Source organism: Suillus fuscotomentosus, assembly GCF_016647785.1.
Source record: "Suillus fuscotomentosus strain FC203 chromosome Unknown F5891scaffold_17, whole genome shotgun sequence".
Lineage (NCBI taxonomy): Eukaryota > Fungi > Basidiomycota > Agaricomycetes > Boletales > Suillaceae > Suillus > Suillus fuscotomentosus.
This window is the reverse complement of record NW_024539529.1, coordinates 178,838-202,732: the sequence shown is the minus strand read 5'-3', so window position 1 is coordinate 202,732 and position 23,895 is coordinate 178,838. Positions and strand designations below refer to the sequence as shown.

Here is a 23,895-nt window from a genome sequence, read left to right as displayed (position 1 = left end):
GGTGGGAGTCGGGCAATTTTTCATCTACTTCTGTAACGAATAAACGAGGATCGAAAACTCAGTACCTATCCTTACATTTGAAATTGCGACGACTCGGGAGGATTTCAGTTTACATATCTCCCTTCGGAATCAGCGAACTCGTCGGATGGAATGCATCACTTTATTACTTCCACAAGCCATTTGTCCCGACCTTTGCGGATATGTTATTAAACAGTCCGCCTTTCGGACACTTTGCATGCTACATATGGTGCATATATTGCCTAAATGATATCATAGCACCGCGCCCAGATTCATTTCACCAGCGGGGCACCCCATGAACTAGAAAGCCCGCATTCATCCGTGTGGTCCAACGTCACCGTGGGCTTGACGCATGTACAGATGTCGAGTTCCATGTCATCGGTGTGCGCATCGTTGAGTCCGGATTCGGGATCAGTGTGGCTTTTAGCGGTGAGCGGAGAACGGATGGCGGATGCTGCATCCCGGGCGTTTTGTGGGGAACGCATGGCGGCTATGTTTTCTGAACGTCGGGTTTCTGTTTCTGATAGCTCTGTGGGAGCGGAGGAGCGATGGAACGAGTGAGATTGCGAGTTTGTCAGCGTAAGAGCGGTGAAATTGTGGAGCGGTGCGCACCTCGTAGATGGATGAGGATCCGTTGGCTCATAATCCATATTACAGCAAAACCTATTGATGCCCTAGTGATGCCCTTTGAGCAACTCTATGATGGATGTTGCAGAACTTACCCTGCCGACTAATAGTATGAAATAAACATGAGCGCACGAAGCTTCTATGGACCATGATATAGAAATCATACCTGGGTCTGAATATCGGATGTATGATAAAGGATGATGTTGAGTATGTTCGATCCTGATAAATGTTATTCAGAGTTGTGTGGCAAGCACAAGTAGAGCGTACCGACCTGTCAGCACAACAAAATATCCAATGCCGTCATAGATCAAGCTGAGCACGATGAGCGACTCTCCATCACTGCGAGAGTATCGAGGGACTTACACCCGTACCAGCTGTTCTAGCCTAGCAATAGGTCAGTGACTCTAATCACCTGAGGGAAAGGATAGGTGCACCTGCTATTGAGAGGATTGTACCGCAGAAGATATACGGTGGAGATGGTTAAGACTGCGAGGTCATATAACATCGCAGCGGTGTAGAAGAACCATGCCGATAGTATTCTACCAGAATTTCCTGGAGTGCAGCTATGGTGCATGAGATTTTGAACAACACATTAGTACAGGGACTGCTTACTTTCCCTAAAAAGTGCGCTGTTTGCGCGAGTCTTGTTATGAGGATAGTTGACGTACATTAACGACGACAGCTGTTGGTTCCTATGTCAACATGAACTCGAGATAAAAGCACAGGCTAGCGCTCACGTATGCGGTCAAACATATTGGTGAACCACTCCAGCTAGACCAGGTCAGAGATGATACACTAGTGTCGTAATGACTCACTGCAATTGAGACAAAGTATAGCACGACCAATGCAATTCCTATCTGCCTATCCCTCCTTGCGATATTGAATGTCCTAGATAACGTAAAATTCTGTACAGCCGGCTGCCCATAAGATATACCTGACACCTAGAATGACTTGTGATATCATAGTCTGTATAACTACCGCGCAGTGAATAGAGTTCTGGTAGGCAAACATCGATAGGACCGACCTTTAAAACAGGGCGCAATCATATAGTAATTTTTACACGTTTCTTGAGTGAAGCCGGTAGAGAAGACACCGTAATTACTGATTGTCATGACTGTGATACTACCATAGCTTGATAAAATTCAGCCAAAAAGTTGCATGATGGATGAGGACAGACATACCGTATGAGGACGAATAATATGCAGGCAAGGCTGACGTATTGTGGTTGTCAGTGGGGGTACACGGATGCCTATGTGTACATACCGGAGATGAGAAAATGAGGATTGGCTTCGGTAAAACCGCCATTCTGCGGGGAGGGTGATGATATAACTGAAGAAAATCAGTCATGACAGTGACCACGGTACTGCCTGAAAAAAGCCTTACTCGTATAATGCGATGGAGATTGATGCTATGCGCAGATACTTCTCCGTTGCTTGGTTGTCTATGATACTGAGCTCTTTCATCTGTGAAATGAACACAAAAAATTCAGATCACTGAGGTTAGTTGGTATGGACGTGAGGATATATCGTTGCGTAAGTTAGGCAGTGGTGACTGAATCGAGGGGCGATGTAGAGCAAAAAATGAAAAGTAAGAATGATTGTGTGGGCGAATTGATAACGATGGCGACGGTTCGCGTTGAAGCAGTTTATGGCTGAAAAGAAAAGAGAGATTATAAAGAGGAATGGAGAAGCATTGGGATTTGAATAATGGAAGAAACGATGAAAGACTTGAGTATATAGGAATGGAAAATTGAGCGACATATTAGGCGATCTTGTTGCTGGGTTGGACCCAAGGCAGTGGATTGTCCAAGGGCGGTTAACTACAGTCTATTGCCAGGGAAAACGTTAAAGGAACTTGTAAGCGCGATCGCGGCTACTGTAACGGAGTTTTAATGTGGCTTGCCGCCCTGGGTCATATATCACATACAATGAACTTCCAGTCTCCCTCTGCCATAGGTAACTGGTTCTGTAGTATCGCGCTATCAGGGAATTCATAGCAAAACGCAGTACTCGGCATGATTCAAGAGTCTAGAGGCTCTTCGAGAGCATATATACCTAGTAACTACGTCACGGTCTAGACTTCAAAATCGCTGAGCACATACTCACCTTAGTCATTGGCACTGACACACACTTGCGCGTGAAAGCTTTTTTTAATGTGAATTTGGAAGTAGTACTTGATGAGTAGGCATAACAGCCATGCGCTCATCGCTGTCTTCAAATAAGGATGCGGCTTGTTTATACCTCGGAGCCTTTACTAGCAAAGCTTCCGACGGTTGTTTTCGTTTGCATTAGGCTGCTAGAGCACTGCCTCATCTGATCTATCAATATATCATGAATCAGTGATTGACTATGAGAGGTCCGTCGACTGAACTGAATCGTAGATACGCTCACAAATACCCATCTTTTTAAAAGTAACCCTTTTCTCGTGACCTTCGAAGTTCCAAGCGTCTCGTTCGAGTCCACGGCCACCTTTTCCCATAGAGAAACTACAGGAAATACTCAGAGCTCGCACTTGGTCCAAAACTTACTCAAACAAACTTATCACAGCGATACATCGCGCGCGCATAGATCCAACTGCATGCAATATCGGTACCAAACACACCCCTATTCCCGAGGTGAGAAAGAGGACAGAGGGCGATGAAATAAGCACTTTCCAATTGTCTTCTTTAGCTTGTCTACCCAGATCTCTGGTATTCAAGGTCCAGCATAGCGCCAATAGTACTTTTCGTGGAGCTCGCGGGTAAAGATGCCACGTAGGAACGATTATACTTTGCAACTGCAAGCAAGATACAAGAAAGACGCGACATCAACCCCCCCTCTATCATTCTATCGGGTCTTGTCTTCAAGTCATCTCGGGAAAGTTCAGCCCAAAGGTTCATCCACGGACCACGGGTAGGCAAACGACCAATCACATGCTCACCATATGCCGACTTGTCAATCATGATCATGTGTCTTACAACTTTCATCGCAGAGCGACTCCAAGAAGGCAATACGACAGTCTTTCTAGTCCTTCTTCACACGAAAACACCAAAAACAGCATGAATAAATTGCATATCCAACCCGTCACTCAAGCACCACTCCGACCTGCAGCTTTGATGACGGTACCATTAGCCAACTGGGGCAACGTCTTGTTTGGTGCTGGCGAAGATGGTGCTGGCAAGAAACCCGCTCCGACTAACCACGCAAGGTATCTTCCCATCAGCTGTTCCGAAACCGTGAACGTGCACTGCTGCCCTTGCGAGCGCAGCAGCGTCATAGTGTTAGTGGCGTCAAGCTCAGGGGGCTTTGGTACTCGTCGGTAAGTCATCAAGGACGAAATGGAGGAGCGGGAAAAGGGCGTTATCTTGGACCTCCATGACGTGCTGCTCTAGCTTGCGACGCCATACGAGATACTCGCATTGTTGTGTAGGGAACCCGTACTCGGCCAATGATGAGAGGATGTTGTTGAAGGTCGGAGGGGGCACCGCAGTAATGTGCAGCACGCTTTGTGCAGCGTTTGGCAGGGGCTCCACTGCAGCGAGAGCAGTGCAACGAGCAACATGATCCACAGGCACCATGTTCACAGTGTTGTTGATATCTGGGACGAAGCCGAGCTGGACGCACCCCTTGAACATGCGCCAAATAAAGTCGTCGGTGTTGGTCACTATGGGGCCCCACAGTCAATATATCAACATCTCACAGAAGGAGCTTACATACCTGCAGTATGCGAGTCGCCAACAATATAACCAGGGCCGAACGATATGGCCTCGCAAGCCCCTCTTACCAGCTTCAAAGAGCAGCTTCTCCGACACCCATTTGCTCTGACCATAGCCAGACTTGAGACCTACTCTTGCACCGTCCAAGGTCATCATCTTCCGGAATACCTCTCCGCGAATCTTGAGACTGTGCCAGAGAGTCAGACAATCGCACATAGTGCTCTGTGTCGATCGCCGATGTCGATGAAACGAAAACAAGTATCTTCTGCTTTGTCGTCGAGGCGAGTTCTACAGCAGTCAAGGTACCGATCACGTTCGGTGCACGAAGTCTCTCGTATGGGTACACCCAATGCACCTGCGCAACACGTGTCAGATATCACTGTATGCATGCGAAAGGGTAGAGTAGCTCACCAGGGCACCATTGTGCAAGACGACGTCCGCCTCAGCAGCGACTCGTGACCAAACTTCATCGCCCATACCGAACATATCAAGGCCAAGGTCTCCGATCACCACCTCCAGTCTACCCGAGGTGAGCCACTGCTCATCCCAAACGCCCCGATCACCAGACCCTTCTCTAAGGCGCGCCACACCTTGTTCGACGCTGGGCGCACGTACGAGACAAATGACCTTCCGAACCCTATCAAGGCGCTGCAGGAGATCACGCAACACAAAAGCCCCAAGATAACCAGTAGACCCCGTCAAGAACACAGTAACAGCACCTGACTTAAGTCCTCAGATATTGGCGGGTACGAGGGTCGCAAGCCTTGAACGAGCGTCTCGTAGTCCTGTCCGTACTGAACAGCAGAGCTCAGTTTCGCAGACGCCTTGACAGGCGTCGCAGGGCGCGTCTCAGCGTCCCCGTAAGCGATACCAAAGTCTGGGTCACGAAGCGCATCTAGCGCCGAAGCGAGGCCCGTGATAGTCGGCTGGTCGAAGATAAGGCCAAGTGGAGCTTCGACAACGAAGATTTTGCGGATCTCGAAAATGAGACGCGTGGCAAGGATTGAGTGGCCACCCAGATCGAAAAAGCTTTCGTCGAGGGGGATAGGCGTGGGCGCGTTCGGGAGAATACTGGCCCAGATGGTGCGCATGGTTTGTTCGGTGGGGCTCGCTGTGCGCCCGTTAACAGTCTTTTTGGGCTCGGAGTGCACAGCGTGGGCTTGTGCCGTATCGGGGAAGGGAAGTGCAGGTTTGTCTATTTTACCGTTAGGATTGAGGGGCATACGATGCAGCGGAACAAACACTGTAGAAGGAGAGTTAAGTAAAGGAAGTAGAACAAGGAAATGATCGATCTTACATGTTGGTATGCTGTAACTGGGCAGTTTCTTTTTGAGGTGCTCCCTAATATCCTTGATGAGCCGTCTATACTTTGGACTCTTACCATCAACCTTCTCGTCGTCCTCCGTGAGCTCACTAGGCAAATCCGTCCAGCTTCGAGCCCTGCAGAGGCACAAAGTAACTGACAAGAATCTTCTCCTCATCTTTGTCTCTCCGTACGAGTGTGACGTTTTCCCGCACGAGCGGGTGCTGGCTCATCAACGTATCAATCTCCCCAAGCTCGATCCTGAAACCACGGATCTTAACCTGATCATCTGCACGCCCTGTGCACTCAACGCGCCCATCAGGGAGATACCGACCAAGATCGCCCGAACGATACATCCGGTCACGGATGCCCTTCCAATGACGTGACTCGGGCCCAGCAAGGCCCTGGGGCGGATGCAAAATTGTGTCCCTCCAGGGTAAAGCGGCAGAAGAGAACCAATTGCTGACGAACTTCTCTCCAGTAGCTTCGGTATCGAGGTATCCCTCTGCCAAGCCTCCAGATCGCACATAAATCTCTCCGACCTCTCCCACTGCGCAAGGGACATTTCTATCGCTGCGGTTGACGACAAGGAGCTGCACGTCAATCATGCCCTCTCCAGCTGGCATGATGTCCTTCTGTGTGGCGAGGAAAGTCGCGTCCTCGGATAAGGGTGGAATCGCAAAGTAAGATACAGCGCGCTGCGTCTCTGTTGTGCCGTACATGTTGATGATCTGCACATTTGTGGCGAGGGCTTGCAGGCGGAGGCAATCGCGCTTTGTTAAGACGTCACCGACGAAGAATGCGTTTCGTAGGGATGGGATCTGACGCGTCGCTTGAGCGGAGAGTAACTGACCCATGGCGGGGGTTAGGTGCGTGACAGTGACTTTGCTGTCGTCCATCCATTCTGCGAGACGGCCGGGTGTGCCGATGTCTTCTGCGGTGGGTACATGAAGCTCTGCACCCAAGAAGAGGGGCGTGAAGACTGTAACGTTATCCCCATCAACAGATGTGTATCTGCTCGACAATATAACACGTACTATCACGTTGGATGGGATCATGGGCGATCCCGCTCAGCATTGTGAACTTGGATGTTTCAGTGAGCAGGAAGCGGTTGCCCATCCAAGGGAAGAAATGCGTGAGACTGTAATGGCGTCCTCGAACGCCCTTGGGTATGCCAGTGCTTCCACTGGTAAAGGACAGCGTGCCAATGCTGTCGGGACCTAAAATGACATTAGGATCCGTTTCTGCGAGACGGACCTGGGCCTTCAAACATCGATTCCAGTCGTTCGCGCCTCCGAGTATTTGACCAGTAGAAGAGAATTCAAGCGCGGGTACCTCCACACGGATTTTGAGTTCCGTGGATAGGAATTCGCGCACAGAAGGTGCAATTTGGCCAGCACCTGAAAGGACAACAAGGCCGCGAGGTTGAGCTACCCGAAGGTATATGATCTGTCGTGAAGGCGGGTATGCAGGATCTGACCCGAGTTACAAATGAACTGAAAGAAACATGAAAGATCGTACCTATAACCGAGAATGTCGCACCACTTTTAAGAACAGCCATAACAGCTACGACCAGCTCGACACTACGATGTGCGTAAATCATGACAACCTCTTCCCTCTTCACACCACCTGCTAGGAGGTGGTGCGCTAGTATGTTGGAGGCTCTTCGAATGTGTCCGTAAGTGAATGTTCGCTTCGTCTGCGGCTCGCTAGGAATCGAGGCAGGGACACTTTGAATGATGCAAGACCTATCAGGCCATTTCTGCGCATTACGGGAAAACACATCTGTGATGGCTCCCTTCCAGTCACACCAATGTAAATTCGCTGTTGGGTTAGGCAAGCGTTCGCGTTGGGCGGCCGTCAAGAGAGGAACAGAACCAACCGCTGCAGTCGGATTGGCAGATACCTTCCTTAAAAGTACAGAGAGCTGATCGACGATGAATGATATGCGGGCGGATGTGAACAACAGGGAGTTAAAAAGAATTCGAAGGGAAATGTGGGGAGCTAAAGAGGCGCGCGTAGTAGTGGGAGGTCTTGTGACGAAGATGGTGAGATCGGAAGTTAAGCTAGTTGATCGGATAAAATTATCTCGTGGCTGATCTGTTTCGTCGAAGAAACGGACACGGAAAAGAGGACGAGATGCTTCAACAGAGTCGTCTTTGTCCCTGTGTAAAGCCCGTACGATAGTCTCGTAGGGTAGCAGGTCTGCTTCGGCCTCGCGTTCGACGTGCTGAACACGGCGCACGATAGTCCAGAATGAATCTGATGGCTCCACGGAAAGACGAAGAATCAAAGGATAGCTTGCAGCGGCAGAAGAGGAGCCAATCACGAAGTCTGTATCAGCAGTGTACCTGTGTAGGAGGACGAGAAAAGCAGAGAGGAGTAGATGGAAAGCCGATGGTCTAGTTTCAGAAGTTTTATTCTCGTCCTCTCCGCCATCTTCGCTCTCAGCATGAAGAGCAAGCTTCAAAAGACTGAGTGAGGTCTGCTCTGAAAGATCTGCCAGATGAGCGGCTTCGATGAGTTTATTAGCACCAGTCGATCGCGGATAATCTGTGGGTAGAGACATCACAGGTAGATTTTGCAACCTCGCAAGCACTCTGGAGAGTGCATCTGAGGCCATTTTGACAGTCGAGGATAGAAAATTGTGAAAGCAATCGAAAGAACAAAAATATACTACATAAAACTTGTGACTCGTTGTGTACAAGCTATCAAATTACGGCCGAAAGTCATTGTACTTCCCACAGTGAATATATAGTAACTCGTAAGCTTTTACATTTCAACTGCAACATCCCCCATCATCCACACAGGACCACACTCACAGGATTATGGGGTGCGCCAGCAGCCACCAGCGCATCCTCAAAGCACCTAGGGCAAGGTCGGCAGCGCAGATTTGGTCCCTTCCCGAGGACCCGAACTTCCTTCACGTTGAAGTCCCGGATTCTTCTAAAACTATCACCGTGGTGGATAGGACCTTGACTCTTCCTAGGTCAAGTGTGGAAAAGCCAATTCGACCCCTTTCTGAAGACCATGAAAATTTCGAGTTGCAACTTGAAGTCTCAGATTCTTCTAAAACCACAACTACACCGATAGCTATAGGGATATTCTCGCTTCCAACAGAGTTAATATGTCATATTCTTCTCCTCCTTCATTTCAAAGACCTTTCATGCTGTGTATTAGTCCGTTCTTTCACGTGGTTCTATGATTTTTATGGGCTGACTTTTGGATTACGCTAGACCTGCAAAGCCTTCTGGCATGTGGCCCAGAATTTCGTCGACGTTCAAATCCAATTGGAGCTTTATGCCCAGGGCTTCACGGAGACTCCTACCCTGGACTGGGTCGACGTTTCTAGCAAGATGTATTCACTCAAGAGATTGGCATCCATGTGGCAATCTGATTTCCATTTGAACTCCGTTTCTGAACAAACAGTGGCTATTGGGAATATTCTCAGCCCGTACATTCCTAGCTTGCAATCCGTGAAGTGTGGGATTTGGTGGATGTCGGTTATCAGTAGACTCTTCATTCGGGAGTGTGACACAAACTTCAAATCAACCCAGACGTGGCCGGAGCAGAGCTTCGACTCGCTGGTAGACATGCCCTTCACGAAGTCAGTTGTCGTTGACCCTCTTCAGGACCTTGCGGTTATGGTGTCGTACGGCATCCTTGATATGCTAGTTCATCGCGACTTTTCGATGACATTTCGGTTGGCTTCATCGCAACGTCCGCACCCAGATTCTCCATGGCCTTATTTGAATTGCATGCGTCCTCCTGAAATGGACCCTGACCATGATTTCCGCTTTGTGGATCAGCCAGCGATCTGTGGGGATCGTGTAGTGGCACTCTATTACTACACGAACCACAGCAGATCAACGTCGAACATCTTCATACTAGTGGTAGATTGGAGGAAAGGACATGCGAAGGGTGTAAGTTCAATCTGTTCTCGAAACTCTGTCACTAAGCATGAGCAGTCTTCCTTATACGAACTGGGTGGGACTAAGGCGAGTTTCCATCTACTTGACGAACAGAGGATCATTGTCATCGGCCCGGAAGGTGGTATGGCCTTGTACACATTAGAACTCGATGGTTCGCCTCGGCGCCGAATTACGTATGTCCTTCCGAGTGTGCAACGAGACCTTGACTATGGTCCTGTGGGACTACTGCGACCGCGCTATGTTATTCATGCAACCCCATCGTTTCACGGGCAAGCGGTTCACCCAGACCTTATACCTGACTACGTGACATCTCTGGAGTCACAAATCATGGTTTTGGAGGTCCTGTCGAGCTCATGGCAGGTGATTCTAGTCGTCGATATGGCCATTTTTGCAACAAACGCCACACAGTCAGAGATACCTGTCGAGATTCCTTGGTCAGAGTGGGGCCCCAAGTACACACGCTACTTTCCGCATCATCCAAGCCACCGAATCAGCGTGTTCGGCAGCAAAATGGCATATGCTCTGCCTCAGGATCGTGCTCCTGAACCTGGACAAAGACTGGAAGAACTCCCTGCAGAGGGTTCCTTCTACGTACACATCTGGGACTTTAATCGAGCCATTTCTCGCTTAGAACATTCGAATAATGTCTACAATTGCAATTCACCAGGTCGTCTCATCCGCAGGCCTGGTCGGCTGGCTCAGACATGCTTCACGGAAGACGATGCAGACATTATCACGAATCATCCTTACACTACTGCTGTCTGCCCCACGGGTTTCTCGACGCGTCACTTTGACCGGTTTTTTTTGGAGCAGGATCGACTTACTTTGATATGGGTAAGCGTTCTTGGTATCAATACAGGAAAGTTTTAAAGTGATTGAATTATAGGCTCACCCTGGCTCGGTTCAGATTCAGGTCGTTTCTCCCTCACCGATAATGCCAACTTCCGAAGTTGGCTTGGATGTTGAACAAGGCCAAATAGCTCACAGCCCAGAGCTGCAGCAGACAAAGGAAATGCAGTCTCGCCACAAGACGAATATCTTATTCTACCTATTGGGCAAGTTGCGCAGACGGCCGAGATACCCAGAATCGGAATAGGTAGTCTTCCTGCTCTGAAACCTGTAATCTCTCTTACCGGATTAGCGGTCATGGGTGGCAAGGCTTGTGGAATCTCCAAATCACGGGCGTCACCAATAGATTCAAGGCTCCATTAATTTCTCCAAGCGAGTAGACGAAGATGGCCATTGTTGCCAACCAAATAGTCAAATATACAGTATACCCCCAACCTTTGTCTTTCAACCCGTACTCGCTACATCTTTGTACATTCTTATAATACATACTGATTCCACGTACCTACCCTCGTTTTGCCTCTTTCCCCTGGTCTCTTACATAGACTCAGATGATTCGCTACCCTCGTTCAAATTCCCGCTCAGTCCCTTCCATGTGATACCACACTCGTTACCGAACTTACACAGAAAACTCACGAGTCCGTTCTGTTCAGTGTCCTCTCAAGCGCATTCATTTCTCAGATTCAAAACCGTCTTCTGCGCGACCTCTAACAGCTGATGGTTCTGAGCCTTGTTCTATCTATGGTTAGCGAAGATTGATGTAGACGTTAAAAAGTACACTCAAGAACATTCGCCGGTAGATATAAGACCGTCTGCCAATACATTCAACGCCACTCCTACACCCTTGCGCCAGGCTTAGTGAAACAATGTACATCGATATATTCATTGTCTGGAGTTGGTAGAGGTGCTTCTCCCTTGTATTGAAAATGGAGCGCCTTGTATACCGCAACCTGTGGTGCGATGAGCAAGTTTTTAGCAACCCCTTTAATCACGCACATTGACATCGGTATCCGTGCAGAGCGCGAGGATGGAGGTCGTCATTGCCTGCAGATAGGATGAAATCATGCATATATAGCAAACAGAGTGGGAACACCGCACCTTCTGTTCCACCATTTTGATCAGGTTTGTGGCGATTCCTTGGCGTTGATACTTCGGATCAACACAGATACAATTCAGATACCAGGAACTCTCAACAGTCTGAAAATAATTTAAAGAAAAGTTTGGATGACAGGATTGGACGCACATGAGGAGACAGAGCCGTCTTGATAAACGGGGCCAATGCAGAACCATACTTTGATAGAGACATCAACAGCAAGAACAGCGAGAGTCTGTACTAACTTACAGTGTTAATCCACCATTCTTTAGTCTTGGGTGACAGAGACTCCAAGAACTGGTTGAAGCCAAGATTCCTCTGCGCATCGCTTCTGATGGTGAGCGAGGTTACGTAACCAGCAAAGATTGCAACTGACTTTTGCCAAAGAGCTTTCCCTGGAGGAAACCAGAGAGCTAATCCAGCAATGGCGCCTGTACTAATAACTATTGCGGTGTATACTCTTCCGGCTAGCAGGCAGGCCCTGATCATCGCGCGGAACAATGGCCCCTCGAGACTCTTATTTCCACCAGTCATGGCGTCAAGAGATGGAGCTGAATTGGAAGAGCATCACGACTACGCTGTCGATAGTTTGAAGGCTGTCTTACAATCGACATAACCTCTGACACACATCCCGACCGACTCGTCTAACTGAGATTCTGTGGCATCCTTGAGTTATCTGGCACGCAACGGTGATGATAGATAGGTTCGATACCTGTTAACTGGTTAACGATAGCCAGTTTGTACGGAAAGTTGTTCATGGTATGTGGCACAATTGAAAGATAATTCCACGTAGTAAAAGCTATTAATTATCTTGCTCCTTCTTAGTACAGGATCGTTATCGGTGTTCTCGTAATAGACTTACTAAGGCTATTGTTGAAACTTGTACAGAAATAGTCCGTCCTGTGCACTGACATAGCCTTGTTTCCAAGGTGGTGACTCATCCACGCCTAAATACTTCAAATCATGATCCCTCGGTCTCGGATTCTCGGCTGGGCACATGGGGCATTGGCACGTAACGTACGAAATCCGACGCAAAACGCATCAACACCATGTGATGTCACCTGATGATAATCAGCCAGATACCAAATCTGATTAGTTTGGTGAAAACCATACGATGCCGGCGACTTGCCACGGTCCACGGTCATATACTAATACGCTAGACCATTCTGAGCGTATGATCGCAAGCAATAAGGCAAATAATAGGTTTCATCACACTGCTCGGCAATATCACGGGGCAGAGCAGGCGCAAATCCGTTTAGTAATTCCACGGACCACAGGAGATCAATCAATCAGGCCTAGTTACTACTTATTTCCGAGTCGGCGTTCGGTCGTATCCATAAATGCACAATGTAAGTTTAAATTTACGTGCATGCATCTCATGATTATGCTGCATGTAGCTCTGCTAGCGGCTGCGGAATCAGACTCACCTGCGGCGAGCTGTTGCAATCAAAGCTTGCAGTACGTAACGTAAAGTTTTCCACACAACCACGTTGATCATGCCGCTTCTCGGCGCTGCCTAGTATCATAGCCCGCTTCAAGTTTACTAGTTTATGCGTTCTCAAAATTTCCTATTCAGATAAGTACCGTTCCAAGATTTCGAAAGCAGATCCAACATCAAGCTCACTGAGTTGTCCGCGTCTAAATCTTGCTCAGTCAGTACTGGATCATGTCGCCCAAATTTTCCAATACCAGAGAAGGGTATCAAGCTCTCAGTCAGGTCACTCATTTTGGTGACGAAGGTAATATAATTCGTTAATAGATCTCATCGAAATCATGCTGAAAAAATCAGATCTCAGGGATTTACCGCAGAGGACAAAACACAACCAGACGTTGTCCATATGGCTCCTTGCGATCACGATTTTATGCACTGTCTTAGATTTATCTATGATTTTCTGGGATCGATTTCTTCGAGTCGACCTTCGCTCCGCTTCAACTGCAGATGAGCTTGAGCTACTCCCGTTCCAGAACCCATATCTCAACCTCGAGATCCTCTATAAGGATCCTGATTTCAAGAGCTCTACCCACGATCCAATTATCAACAATGTACCAGTAATCACTCAAGTTTCTAATCAGGAGCACCAGAAAATTCTCCCTCCGTTTCAGCACTATAAGTCGACGGGAGAAACCAGAGCTCCCATATACGAGCGACGTCTAATAGTGACACACGAAGTATGCCATCGATAAAGATTCTATTCAACAGACTGATTTTGTCTAGCTCGAGAGCATCGCGCAGTTTCGTGTGCTTGATTTCGGCATGGAGAATTGCAGCCTTTCACTCACCGTCCCTCCAAGAAACACCACAGAAGATTTTCTCTATACGGATCTTGGTGATTCTGTAATTCTCGATGTCTGGTCTCTACCGGCTAGACATAAGTTGGACTTATACAATCTGTCGTGGTCGAAACTTCCTCGACCAAGGGTACACATTGGCCACATGAATGTGTCATATGGGAAGACACATCGTATGCCAAGCTTTCAGTGCAAGTCGCAGTCATACCAGACATTTGCGGTCTCCTGCTCTAGTCCTGGTTGTCTTGTGAATGTCGCAAGCAAGGATATAGGACCTTCAGGTGTGATCATTATGTCCACTATTGTTGACGGTGTTTTGACTAGCCTTACTTGCAGGGTTATACATGTATCAGAGTCAAACAATCTAACTAGGCGTGCAACTGAACTGCGCGGGCAGAGACTCCGTTTACTAGGTCTGACATGAACTTTGTAGCCTCAGAATATAGTAGAAAGAATGAAATATTCTGTGCAACGTCGGTGTGCACTGTGGAGTTACTAATGAACGCCTCTTGGACACAAATTGAGGGAGCTGCCAGTGGTGCATTGAAATAGCTGTATCATGATGGGTAAGTTTTTCGCGACAATTTGGATGGTGCGGCAGGCAGTGGCGATATTATTAGAGAAATCTTCCGAATAGTAGTTGTTTGTCCATCATGTGTAGTCTACTCGCAGTCCAACCCCATGATGAATTGATCACGCTAGCGAGCTTGCCAACCGCACTAGCGCTCATCATGATCAACGCTATTTTAGTAGTATCGCGCGGACTTCTTACTGGCAGCTGTAACACTCTGCCTTTAATTATAAACATGCCGGGTAAATATTCTATCAGACACTGCCCGTGACTGATTGATGCTGATGAGTTAATTAGGTCTTACTTAGCATCAGAGTGAGCAAAACGAGAACAAGTACGAGCGCACAGCCTATACTACGTCCGTTACTCAGACTGTTGATATAAATAGCGCAAGAGTAAGCTGGCGACTTGCCTGTAAGTACAGTATGGACTCGGATGCAACAACACATACTAGTAACAACTCCCGAACTCGGCTCTGGATTGTTGCTCTCTGCATTTTCATGAAGATCAGCATGATACTTTTCTTCTGCAGTATTCAAGTCGGTGAAAAAACGAACAAAGTCTATTGTGAGCGAGCCTGCGGCTAAAATGTGAACCATGCATTGATTTTCCACCACAGCGTTTGTTGGCGACGATTTTCCTCGACTGTTGCCCCTAGCACAGGCTGATCCAGTCCTGATGGCCTTCGAGGATTCGGTACATTATCAGATAGACACTGAAGATGGGAGGGCGGAGTGGGCCAGCCTAATGCCGGGTAACGGGCTTGTTTATCTTGGGGAGCAGCCTGGTCGCCCATTCTCGATCTCAATGTTCCACCAATTGCGTTGCCTCGATATCATACGAGAGGATATTGTTGGAGCAGACAGCAATGCAGCTCTGAGCCGTCACTGCCTCAACTACTTGCGTCAGATGATAATGTGTCGCAGTGATGCTCAGCTGGAAAACATACTATTAGCAAGCAGGGAAGATTCATTACAACCGTTTTTCGTGCGACCCGGGACATATGTGTGTAATAATTGGAATTCTGTATTGGAGGAAGTGAAGAAGAACCAGGCTGGAGCTGAGCGCTGAGCTTACACTGTGATAGTATATAGTACGAGTTTCGTTACGACGTCACCTTACATAGTACAAGTAGGACTCCGGACTCAACGCACATAGAATTTGAAGACCCCGTAGGCGCTCTTGACAGTTGTGTAAGTAGTGAGAACAAGAAAAACGTCTGCTTGGAGACAAGCAGAGAGTTTTTTGGGGGTGGAAGGCCCGAAGGGGCAACCCGGCCCAGATAGTGATCCTGACCTGTGCAAAGGTGAGCTGCGATTCCCACATTAGTAGGAGTGAATGCGACGCAGTGAAGTGAACCTCGGATCCCAGATTGTAGGGGCCGCAAGGTGACACATTGAAGTGGGGAAGAGGAGATAGCTAGTAATAAGAAGGCATCCGCGTGAGCATAAGCGTAGGCATCTGTGTCAGTACTGCGTCAATGCGGACGTCCGCATCCACGAAAGTGCGGAAATCCACATGCGCACGGCAGCAGGTGCTGGTAAGGACGATACTCTTGCTTGCCACTAGCAGAAGGTGTACTCATAGCCGGCTTCCCCACCGAACTTGCATGCGGATGCATAAAAGGATCTGAGCCATCAACGCATCAAAGCTCACCGAAGTCTGGCGCAGAAGATAGATAGAAATCAGAAAAGCAGCAGGGCGATGCTGGAGCGCGCTGTGTGGTAAGCGGAGAAGATTCAGAAGAATGTACTGTAGTAAACATTAGGTCAGCCTAAGATGACGAAGAGAAAAAAAAGCGGAGAAGAGAAGCCACGTGCTGCACAGCCGCACGAAGTCTCGTACGGTACCAGACGGTATCTCGCTTTTGGGGTAGAATTCCAAAATATCTACAAAAGGTTAACCTGGCTAACCCCGTTCTAACCCAACCCAGCAAGGTAGTAACTACAGAAAATAGCAAGGACAACAAACAAATGAGTAAAGTAGCGCGCACAGGCCTTGCCCCATTCATGCAGTAGTTATTTTCAGTACTAAGCATGGACAGGATCAAGACGGGATCGTTTTCGGTATTGCCGTCGATCCGCCGCTTGTCAGTGAGTTCTGAAATGCCATCATGTATCCACATCTACGGATCTACCGGTCTTCATAGCTTTGCCGTGGGTCGCATACTAGTCTTATCAGGGAGATGACTTCTGCCGTAAGATTTTATAACTATCGCTGGGTTTCTTAGTGCACCAGCTGAAGCGCTGATCCTGCTACAACCAACTTACAGTGTCCCTTTCCGTGTTCCTCATGGCGTCCACCGAACTTGCTATGCAGCGTGCGCTGTATGTTGGGAATACCATTGTCGCAAATTTCCTAAGTCGGTTGTAATCAGGTACCGTTTACATCGTGTTACAATGACGATTACAAACCATGTTGTAAGATTGATGGCGGGGTTTCAAGCGGTTGCAATACGCATGCAAGATGATTGATATTTGTCTCGATTCTCGAATTCCCCCCCTCGCAGCATTTTGAGTGTTCTCTCCTATTCTTTCCATCCAAATCTCTCCCAGCACACAAACCATCCACAAAATGGGCCCTGAGAGGACAAGATATTGCGACTTGTGTCAACAGGACATCAAACCTCGTGGCTACACCACCCACCGCAAGGCTTGCGAGAAGAAAGCCGAAAAACAACGGCAGAATCAACATTTCGTTGATTCTATTCGAAGAGACACAGGTACGCACAATTTCTCGTTGTTTACAACGTCTAATTTTGCTAGCGGGTCCTTCGAATCTGCAACGGACGATGGGAGATCACATTGATACAGTGTCGAGACAGGGAGGTAAGTGCCTGTTAGTCTGATTTTAAATTGATACATTCAAGTTGAAACAGGGCAATGCAATACCTCACCTGCAGGTACTTGGAATGATCTGGATGGTGCGGAATACCAAGGTGAGCTCAAATTATGTGCTTTTACATTCATTATCGAAACTTTACTAGATCTTCCCTCGTTTCTCGATGCCGATGTCCCTGAACGCGTGGAACCCATGTTCCAGGTCGATGACATCAAGCTCGAGCACCATCCTAGCAGCGGGATCACACCAGAAGTACACGGCTTCAACGATTTCAAACGCCGTCCACCAACGTCTTCTGCCCCACCTCATAAACGTCCCTGGGCTCCATTTAAGTCACGCTTGGAGTTCGAGATAGCCGAACTTGCTCTGGAGGCCTGTCTCAACAATGATCAAACTGATCGTCTCATTACGTTGTGTAACAGGTGCGCTTCTCAATCGGAAAAATTTACGTTCAAGAACCACAAAGACATCCGCGAAAGGTGGGAAGCCGTCTCCCATCGCACTACTGGGGTTTTTTTCCTTCGTTCATTCTGATATTCATTGTCTAACAACTAAGTTTAGTTTACTCATGATGTAATATCTGTACCATACGATGATTCAATTCGACAATTCGAGCTATACTACCGGGATCTCTGGGAGTGGGCGGCAGATCTTCTCCGTGATCCTCGCTTGTTCCCACACATGGTTTTTGATGCGCAGCGCTTCTCGAAATTTGATGGCAAGACCTTCGTACGTTTCATAGACGAACCTTTCACTGCCGAAACCTTTTGGAATGTTCAAGTAGGTACTTAATCTCACTGTCAATTTTGATCGCCTTACTTTGCTTTGTAGTCACAGCTACCACCGGGCGGCAAGCCCTTAGCTTTCATTTTGTATGCGGACAAGACAAGGTTGTCGTCATTTGGTACCGCAAGAGGGTATCCTGTTGTTGCACGTCTAGCAAATCTCCCCGCGAACATTCGTAACGGACAGGGTGTGGGTAGCGGCTATGTAGTTGGATGGCTTCCGATTGTATGACACAGTAATATTGATATATCTGCGGTTGGGACTTATACTCTGACGCAGGTGAAGGAGGACAGAGACCAAGCTGGCAAGCCCAGCTGGGTCAACTTCAAGAATGCCGTTTGGCATGAATCATTCTCAAAGATCCTATCTTCGCTCGCATCAAAGTCTCATACTGGACAGTGGTTTGATTGCCCTGACAACGTTCCGCGGTGGTTCTTTCCTATTATCCTAATTTTATCTGCAGACTACGAGGAACAGTGAGTAATATCACACTTCGATGTTAATCTGAATCGCTAATGAATATCATTAACTATTTAAGATGTATTATGTCGCTAATCCGAGGGATAAAATGCCTTTGGCCATGTCCAGTGTGTCTCGTTCCCCACGACGAGCTTTTGAATACATTAAAGTGTTATCCTCCTCGAACGGCTACCCAGTCGCAGGAAGTGGTGAAGGCTGCACGAGCTGAGGCGACTGCTGAGGAGAAAGAGGAGAAACTGAAAGAGTATGGCCTTCGTGACATCATGGTAATGTTTTCTCTGTTGTAAGTTCGTTCTAACTAATCAAAGCTACAGAATGCCTTTGCGGCCATGATGCATACTGATGTACATGATGCGTTGTCATGGGACCGACTCCACTTCAATGGTGGTCTGTATCGTGACCACCTCTGGGCCGAACTTCAGAAAATCGTTGTCGGTTTGGGACGAGTGAAAGTAGCACAAATGGACAAAAAGTCAGTTTGTGACTCAAGCGCTGTAACATTGTTTTGAATTGACCCATTTAACTACTAGCTACGAAGCATTCCCGCGCTGGCGAAACTTGAAGCACTTAGCTCACGTTATGAGCATCTCTTTCGCTGATGGCAGTGTCTACGAGGACATATCAAAGGTGTGTTTTTGATTTAAACTATTACTTCATTGCCATTGACACTCTTTCAGATGGTGGTATATGCTGCGCACGCGATTTTGACGGAGGACGACAGTCCACTCGGCTATCTCCTACTCCGTTGCATTCGGCACTTTCTCGAAGTTGACGCATATGCGGCGCTTGAAGTTCACACCACTGAGACTATCAGTGCCGGCCGACATGCAGTGCAGGCATTCTCGACTTATCTTCAGGTGTGTCTACCTCAGTTCACTCAGACAATTATCCACTGATTAAGCCTATGATAGCAATATATAGAGAAAAGCGCTGATGAGAGCGACAAAAACTGGAACTTCCCCAAACTGCACATGAGTGTGCACATTTTTGACAATATCGAAGCAAAAGGTGCGACACGTAACTACAATACAAAGCCGAATGAAAGGATGCATGGGTCGCTGAAAGACTCGTACTTATTGCGCACTAATTTCAGGGATGTGGCGCCTCAGGTGACGTTCTTTTCACTCTAACTATCATTTTGATACCAATTTCATTGCAGATACTCCGCATAAACCATTGGCAAGTGGTTGCGGAGAGCATTCGCCGCCACATATCAGACCTAGACGAGTATGAGTCCGGAGGCAGCGAAGATTCGGGTGACCTGGAGGATTTAGGAGATGTGGATGATCTGGTCTCGCCGGATGCAAATGCGCCTCATGTAAGACTTGGGTCGAGGCAAGCTGCGCAGACCTTTGAGTTGATCGAGGATGCTCATAAGGAGGATGCCGCGTTCACTAATTTTCGGGTCAAGCTCAATAATTTCTTGACTGACTTTCTTCAAGTTATTCGGCTCCCTTTACCAGGTGGAAAGCGGGTACAATTCAAAGCAAGTGATAAGGTTGGTCATGTTCAGTTCGGCTCTATGTTTCACTACACTAATATCGTTAAACAGATCACTGAGTGCCGTTTTTTGAAGGTTAACTACGAGTCCTTGGTGGATTGGCGACTACACACCGACTACCTTAGATGCAGTCCCAAGTTTTTCAATGCTGCGCGTTTTGATTGTGTTTTCATTCAGACAGAAGCCAAAGTGATATTTGGTCGCCTTCTCTTTCTGTTTGAATGTATAGTTGGGGATATCACGCTCTCTCTAGCTCTAATCCATCCTTTTGACGCTCCCACTGGTGTACGGCTCCGAAAGGACAAACACCTCAATATCTATCGTGTTCGAGCAAGACCCCGAGCGCAAGCCGAGTTTTTCTCAGTGAGGTCAATCATTCGCGGAGCTCTCCTCGTGCCGGATGGCAGTACCGATTACCTTGTCGTCGACACTGTCGACTCTGACATGTTCATTCGTGTAAAGGAGCTACATCTTGCAGCAGGGCATCCAATACGCATTTGATTGTATCCCTTCAAGTCGGCTTCCTCTCTCTATGCCTGGTAAGCCTCTCATTTTCTTCGCTCGTTGTCTCACTAATGGTCTAATTATACTAGGCTATCTTCATGCAGTAAGTCGTCGATTTTGTTGCAGCCCTTGGCTGCCCCTCAACTGTTCTGAAGGCCTTGCAGTACCGACAGAGTATGACCGCAACGACAAAGAACCTATTAGCGGCAGCCGCTCCCGGTGCTTCTGAGCAAGGTTTCCATCCTGTGCAAGGTCAACAACAGTTTGCTGGTCCCCAGAACAATCGAATCGGCCAGAACTTGGCTCAAGCCAAACCTATGGGCGGCATGGCGCCACCTGCGTCACCAGCTATGGGTGGTCCCATGAAAGATCAGAAGGATGTCAAACCCATCATGATCAATAACCCTTCAGGTATACCAGAAGGGTCACCTCACAACGCTCCTGCTGCTCCAGGCCACCCGACTCCCAATACCATCAACTCAAGTATCATGCAGTCTCCTGCTCCGAACGGGACACCTTCAGTACCTCCGGCTTCGAATCCCCCGGGCGTTGGCAACCACAACAGATTCAGCAGCAATTCGGTCTTACCTCCACCCAGCGTGTCCCTCCCTCTGCCCCGTCTTTTCATGACCCTCAGTCCAACCCTCCTATCATACCACCCAACTTCCCCTCCATGCCTATGAATACCCCACAAATGAAACCGGGCAATTCGATCCCAGTCTATCTGATCTACCAACTCACCTCATACAGACTTCGTGCAATCTATGACAGCAGCATTGGAACAGCGTGTTTCAGATGTCGCGTTGTTTGTGACCTCTGTTATAATGTTTTTTACGTCTTGATCTGACCTTGCTTGTCATAGACCTCTAACGCCGCCATGAATGCTGCAATTGCTTTAACTCCAATAGGTTCCTTGGCATTGACGTGCCGATGTGTGAGAGAGAATGACTAGGGTAGGTCGCTCTTCCATCAACATGTGGCCTTCAGTCGTGTTTTTGTTTACGTGCCTCTCATTAGTTCACTGGTATTATTACGCGCAAGACTGAATCAATGTCGTCACTCGCAGTAATGTTACGTCTAGTATACACGAGGTAAGCAGTACATCTCATCCTATATATTAGGGTGACATTCACACTGTTTTCTCCGTCACCTTACCATCGAGCATCTAGAACATGTCTCATCTCTCAGCGCGGGTGTCAGATGATGATTCAGATAGCGACTGGGACGAAGGCAATACGGACCAGGTCTCGAATAACATCCCAGGGCCTAATGCCTCCAAGGGAGAGTTAATGGAAGTATGTAGCCACCGTCTTCATCGCATAACGCTGTCTAACGTACACTCTCCTCAATACAGGCACTCAAAGCACTGCAGCTTGAGGTTCAGCAGCTGCGTGCAGACAATCGTGCCCTTAAGGAGAAAAATAAGGTTCTGGTTTCCGAGAAGCCTAAACGGAAACGGCGTGTAGAAGCACCGGATGCCCTCGTCGCCCATGAGCAAACTATCTCGTTGTATGCCCGCAAATATGGCATGACAGTGGAGATGTTCCCAGACAGCGAGCTTCTCATCAAGAAGCGCCCCGATTCACCTACACCTTTTAATAGTGCTGATCGTTACAAGACGTCGGCAACTCAAGAGTCTGCTTTCTTAGATGAACTCTATGCACATTTCCCTGAACGCATCCATGAAACGGTAATGGGTAGCGAGTACTTCAAAGACCTCGTATGTCAATTTTGCTTTTCATTCTAGCCACTACCTAATGTATTTGGTTGTTACAGGTAAATAAGTGCATCGCCGATGCTCGTTCTAACGAAATCAAGAAATTGCGTGGCGTTGCTGGAGACATATTCGAGCTTCCGGGAAAATACTTTGCCAATGCCAGTTATGACAGAGCTGCGATTGTCGACATTCAGAAGATGTTTGGAGTTTCCGGCAAGACTCAGACTTACAAGATTTTTCCGCCTCTCTTGTTCCCAAGTCTCCAAGAAGACACAACCCTCAAGACCGTTTTCGGCAACTGGACACTTTTTGCAAAGGTGCGCTATCATTCTCTCATAATTGTCCTGCTGCTCACTAGTACTCTACTGATACTGGCATATCTAGATCCTGAGGGCCTCACTCTATGGCGTCACCTCGCTTCATCAAGAGCCTTGTGGTGGATCGAAGACTAACGCTCGGAAGTGGAGTTTGCAACAAGTCACACCAGGGTCCATTGCATGGGCTGCGGTTATTGTAAGTCATTTTGATGACATTGAATCGTTCTACTACTCATACACTACTGCAACACAGGTCATTTTTCTGCTCTCGCCAGACACAGAGTTTCCAGGTTCGGGAGTTGGCAAGTCGTCAACTATCAACTACAAGGACCTCTTCTTTCAATACAAGAAGTTGCTAATTACGAAGTGGGAGACAAAACGTATCAAAACCATCGTGACTAACATCAATCGCTACGTTTTCGGTGCTGCAAAGTTGTCTACATCGATGGATCCTGCTGGTGCCGAAGATTTTTCAGAGGAGATCAACCGCGCCATGCTAGCACTTGACATGGACACTGATAGCGAAGAAGACACTCCAGTGACTCCACCGGTCTTGTCGGCACTCTCAGTATTACCCTCGGCAATATCAGCCTTACCAGCTCCTTCATTGGCGCCTGGACCTGAAGGTTCAAATCTCGTCACTCAGCCAGTCACACATCCAGACGAATCAGTATCTAGGGCTGTCATTCGCGCTAATGATTCGAATACAAGTGTCAATGCAGTAGCTAACAATGCAGATGAAGCTGATGATGATAGGACGGAATCGGGTGGAGGACAAGCAAAGGCCAAGAATACTAGGGGGAGGAAGGTTGTAGCGACGCAGGGTCCTACTCGTCGTGGACGTTCTCGTAAAGTCTAAGTGATATAATACATGATAGCTAGCTAATACCCTTGCTGTTCTCTGTCAAATCACTCAGCGTCAATACACATCTTGTCATTCTGCAGCTCAAAAGAGCGGGTGGACTGATCTTGGAGCTGTTCGGACTGCTAACCATTCCTAGTCTCAATGGCAAACAAAATTGTCGCCAAACAAGAGTCTTCGCAATAGAAGGTTTGTGCGGGTAGTGTGGCGTGCCGCCTGACACACACACGAGGCCTTGCCACCAGAGGCGAGCCATGACAGTGCAAGATATTGGTGAAACAATAAGGCTAGTCTCCATGAACCATTTCGCGGTTGCTGCATGGATACAAATAGAGTCAGCCTTAAGTGCAATAGGATTGATGTGGATACCTCACCCTGGACAATACGTTCAGCTGATTCCTTTTCGCAAGTGGACCCAGGCGACCCTTCTCCTGTGAGACCAACTCTGGGACCTTGGCGCAGATTGCATCCAGATAACAGAGCGCTGTCTGTAGAACGCTGCCTGACGTGCGAG

At 48.0% G+C, this 23,895-nt stretch overlaps 9 protein-coding genes across 9 annotated transcripts; 6 read left to right on the top strand and 3 right to left on the bottom strand.

Annotated features, from left to right (window-relative positions):
- Positions 1 to 169: 169 nt before the first annotated feature.
- Positions 170 to 2,190, bottom strand: F5891DRAFT_1023661 (uncharacterized protein). Its single transcript, XM_041361296.1, has 11 exons — positions 2,029 to 2,190; positions 1,909 to 1,974; positions 1,670 to 1,767; positions 1,580 to 1,619; positions 1,461 to 1,533; positions 1,383 to 1,416; positions 1,080 to 1,197; positions 1,009 to 1,029; positions 900 to 957; positions 631 to 715; positions 170 to 547 (listed from the first exon to the last, which is right to left on the bottom strand). The coding sequence occupies exons 1-11, from the start codon at positions 2,106 to 2,108 to the stop codon at positions 291 to 293; spliced, it is 930 nt and encodes a 309-aa protein (XP_041227931.1). The 5' UTR covers positions 2,109 to 2,190; the 3' UTR covers positions 170 to 290.
- Positions 2,191 to 3,919: 1,729 nt separating this feature from the next.
- On the bottom strand, positions 3,920 to 8,265 carry F5891DRAFT_1127669 (uncharacterized protein; the record flags this gene model as incomplete). The annotated part of the gene is made up of 9 exons (XM_041364199.1): positions 3,920 to 4,287; positions 4,363 to 4,442; positions 4,480 to 4,694; positions 4,751 to 5,062; positions 5,110 to 5,582; positions 5,637 to 5,748; positions 5,792 to 6,624; positions 6,680 to 7,117; positions 7,164 to 8,265. The coding sequence occupies 9 exons, from the start codon at positions 8,263 to 8,265 to the stop codon at positions 3,920 to 3,922; spliced, it is 3,933 nt and encodes a 1,310-aa protein (XP_041227930.1).
- Positions 8,266 to 8,470: 205 nt separating this feature from the next.
- F5891DRAFT_1186452 (uncharacterized protein) lies at positions 8,471 to 10,670 on the top strand (the record flags this gene model as incomplete). Its single annotated transcript, XM_041366696.1, has 4 exons — positions 8,471 to 8,821; positions 8,879 to 9,565; positions 9,611 to 10,408; positions 10,461 to 10,670. The coding sequence occupies 4 exons, from the start codon at positions 8,471 to 8,473 to the stop codon at positions 10,668 to 10,670; spliced, it is 2,046 nt and encodes a 681-aa protein (XP_041227929.1).
- A 521-nt stretch (positions 10,671 to 11,191) lies between these two features.
- Positions 11,192 to 12,363, bottom strand: F5891DRAFT_1023641 (uncharacterized protein). The gene is made up of 6 exons (XM_041361295.1): positions 12,226 to 12,363; positions 11,890 to 12,169; positions 11,763 to 11,841; positions 11,664 to 11,711; positions 11,417 to 11,617; positions 11,192 to 11,370 (listed from the first exon to the last, which is right to left on the bottom strand). The coding sequence occupies exons 2-6, from the start codon at positions 12,045 to 12,047 to the stop codon at positions 11,257 to 11,259; spliced, it is 600 nt and encodes a 199-aa protein (XP_041227928.1). The 5' UTR covers positions 12,048 to 12,169; positions 12,226 to 12,363; the 3' UTR covers positions 11,192 to 11,256.
- A 585-nt stretch (positions 12,364 to 12,948) lies between these two features.
- F5891DRAFT_1023632 (uncharacterized protein) lies at positions 12,949 to 14,305 on the top strand. The gene is made up of 4 exons (XM_041361293.1): positions 12,949 to 13,252; positions 13,303 to 13,682; positions 13,729 to 14,083; positions 14,139 to 14,305. Exons 1-4 carry the CDS (start codon positions 13,180 to 13,182, stop codon positions 14,168 to 14,170), a joined length of 840 nt encoding a protein of 279 aa, XP_041227927.1. The 5' UTR covers positions 12,949 to 13,179; the 3' UTR covers positions 14,171 to 14,305.
- A 470-nt stretch (positions 14,306 to 14,775) lies between these two features.
- On the top strand, positions 14,776 to 15,465 carry F5891DRAFT_160328 (uncharacterized protein). The gene is made up of 2 exons (XM_041370722.1): positions 14,776 to 14,940; positions 14,993 to 15,465. Exons 1-2 carry the CDS (start codon positions 14,799 to 14,801, stop codon positions 15,442 to 15,444), a joined length of 594 nt encoding a protein of 197 aa, XP_041227926.1. The 5' UTR covers positions 14,776 to 14,798; the 3' UTR covers positions 15,445 to 15,465.
- A 1,941-nt stretch (positions 15,466 to 17,406) lies between these two features.
- Positions 17,407 to 20,482, top strand: F5891DRAFT_949102 (uncharacterized protein; the record flags this gene model as incomplete). Its single annotated transcript, XM_041374849.1, has 11 exons — positions 17,407 to 17,724; positions 17,776 to 17,994; positions 18,046 to 18,225; positions 18,280 to 18,476; positions 18,539 to 18,746; positions 18,795 to 18,952; positions 19,011 to 19,107; positions 19,158 to 19,339; positions 19,409 to 19,589; positions 19,640 to 19,978; positions 20,033 to 20,482. 11 exons carry the CDS (start codon positions 17,407 to 17,409, stop codon positions 20,480 to 20,482), a joined length of 2,529 nt encoding a protein of 842 aa, XP_041227925.1.
- Positions 20,483 to 20,513: 31 nt separating this feature from the next.
- Positions 20,514 to 21,168, top strand: F5891DRAFT_1186448 (uncharacterized protein; the record flags this gene model as incomplete). The annotated part of the gene is made up of 3 exons (XM_041366695.1): positions 20,514 to 20,520; positions 20,575 to 20,588; positions 20,641 to 21,168. The coding sequence occupies 3 exons, from the start codon at positions 20,514 to 20,516 to the stop codon at positions 21,166 to 21,168; spliced, it is 549 nt and encodes a 182-aa protein (XP_041227924.1).
- A 489-nt stretch (positions 21,169 to 21,657) lies between these two features.
- Positions 21,658 to 23,378, top strand: F5891DRAFT_978669 (uncharacterized protein; the record flags this gene model as incomplete). The annotated part of the gene is made up of 5 exons (XM_041376805.1): positions 21,658 to 21,780; positions 21,840 to 22,205; positions 22,262 to 22,519; positions 22,587 to 22,715; positions 22,773 to 23,378. 5 exons carry the CDS (start codon positions 21,658 to 21,660, stop codon positions 23,376 to 23,378), a joined length of 1,482 nt encoding a protein of 493 aa, XP_041227923.1.
- Positions 23,379 to 23,895: the final 517 nt, after the last annotated feature.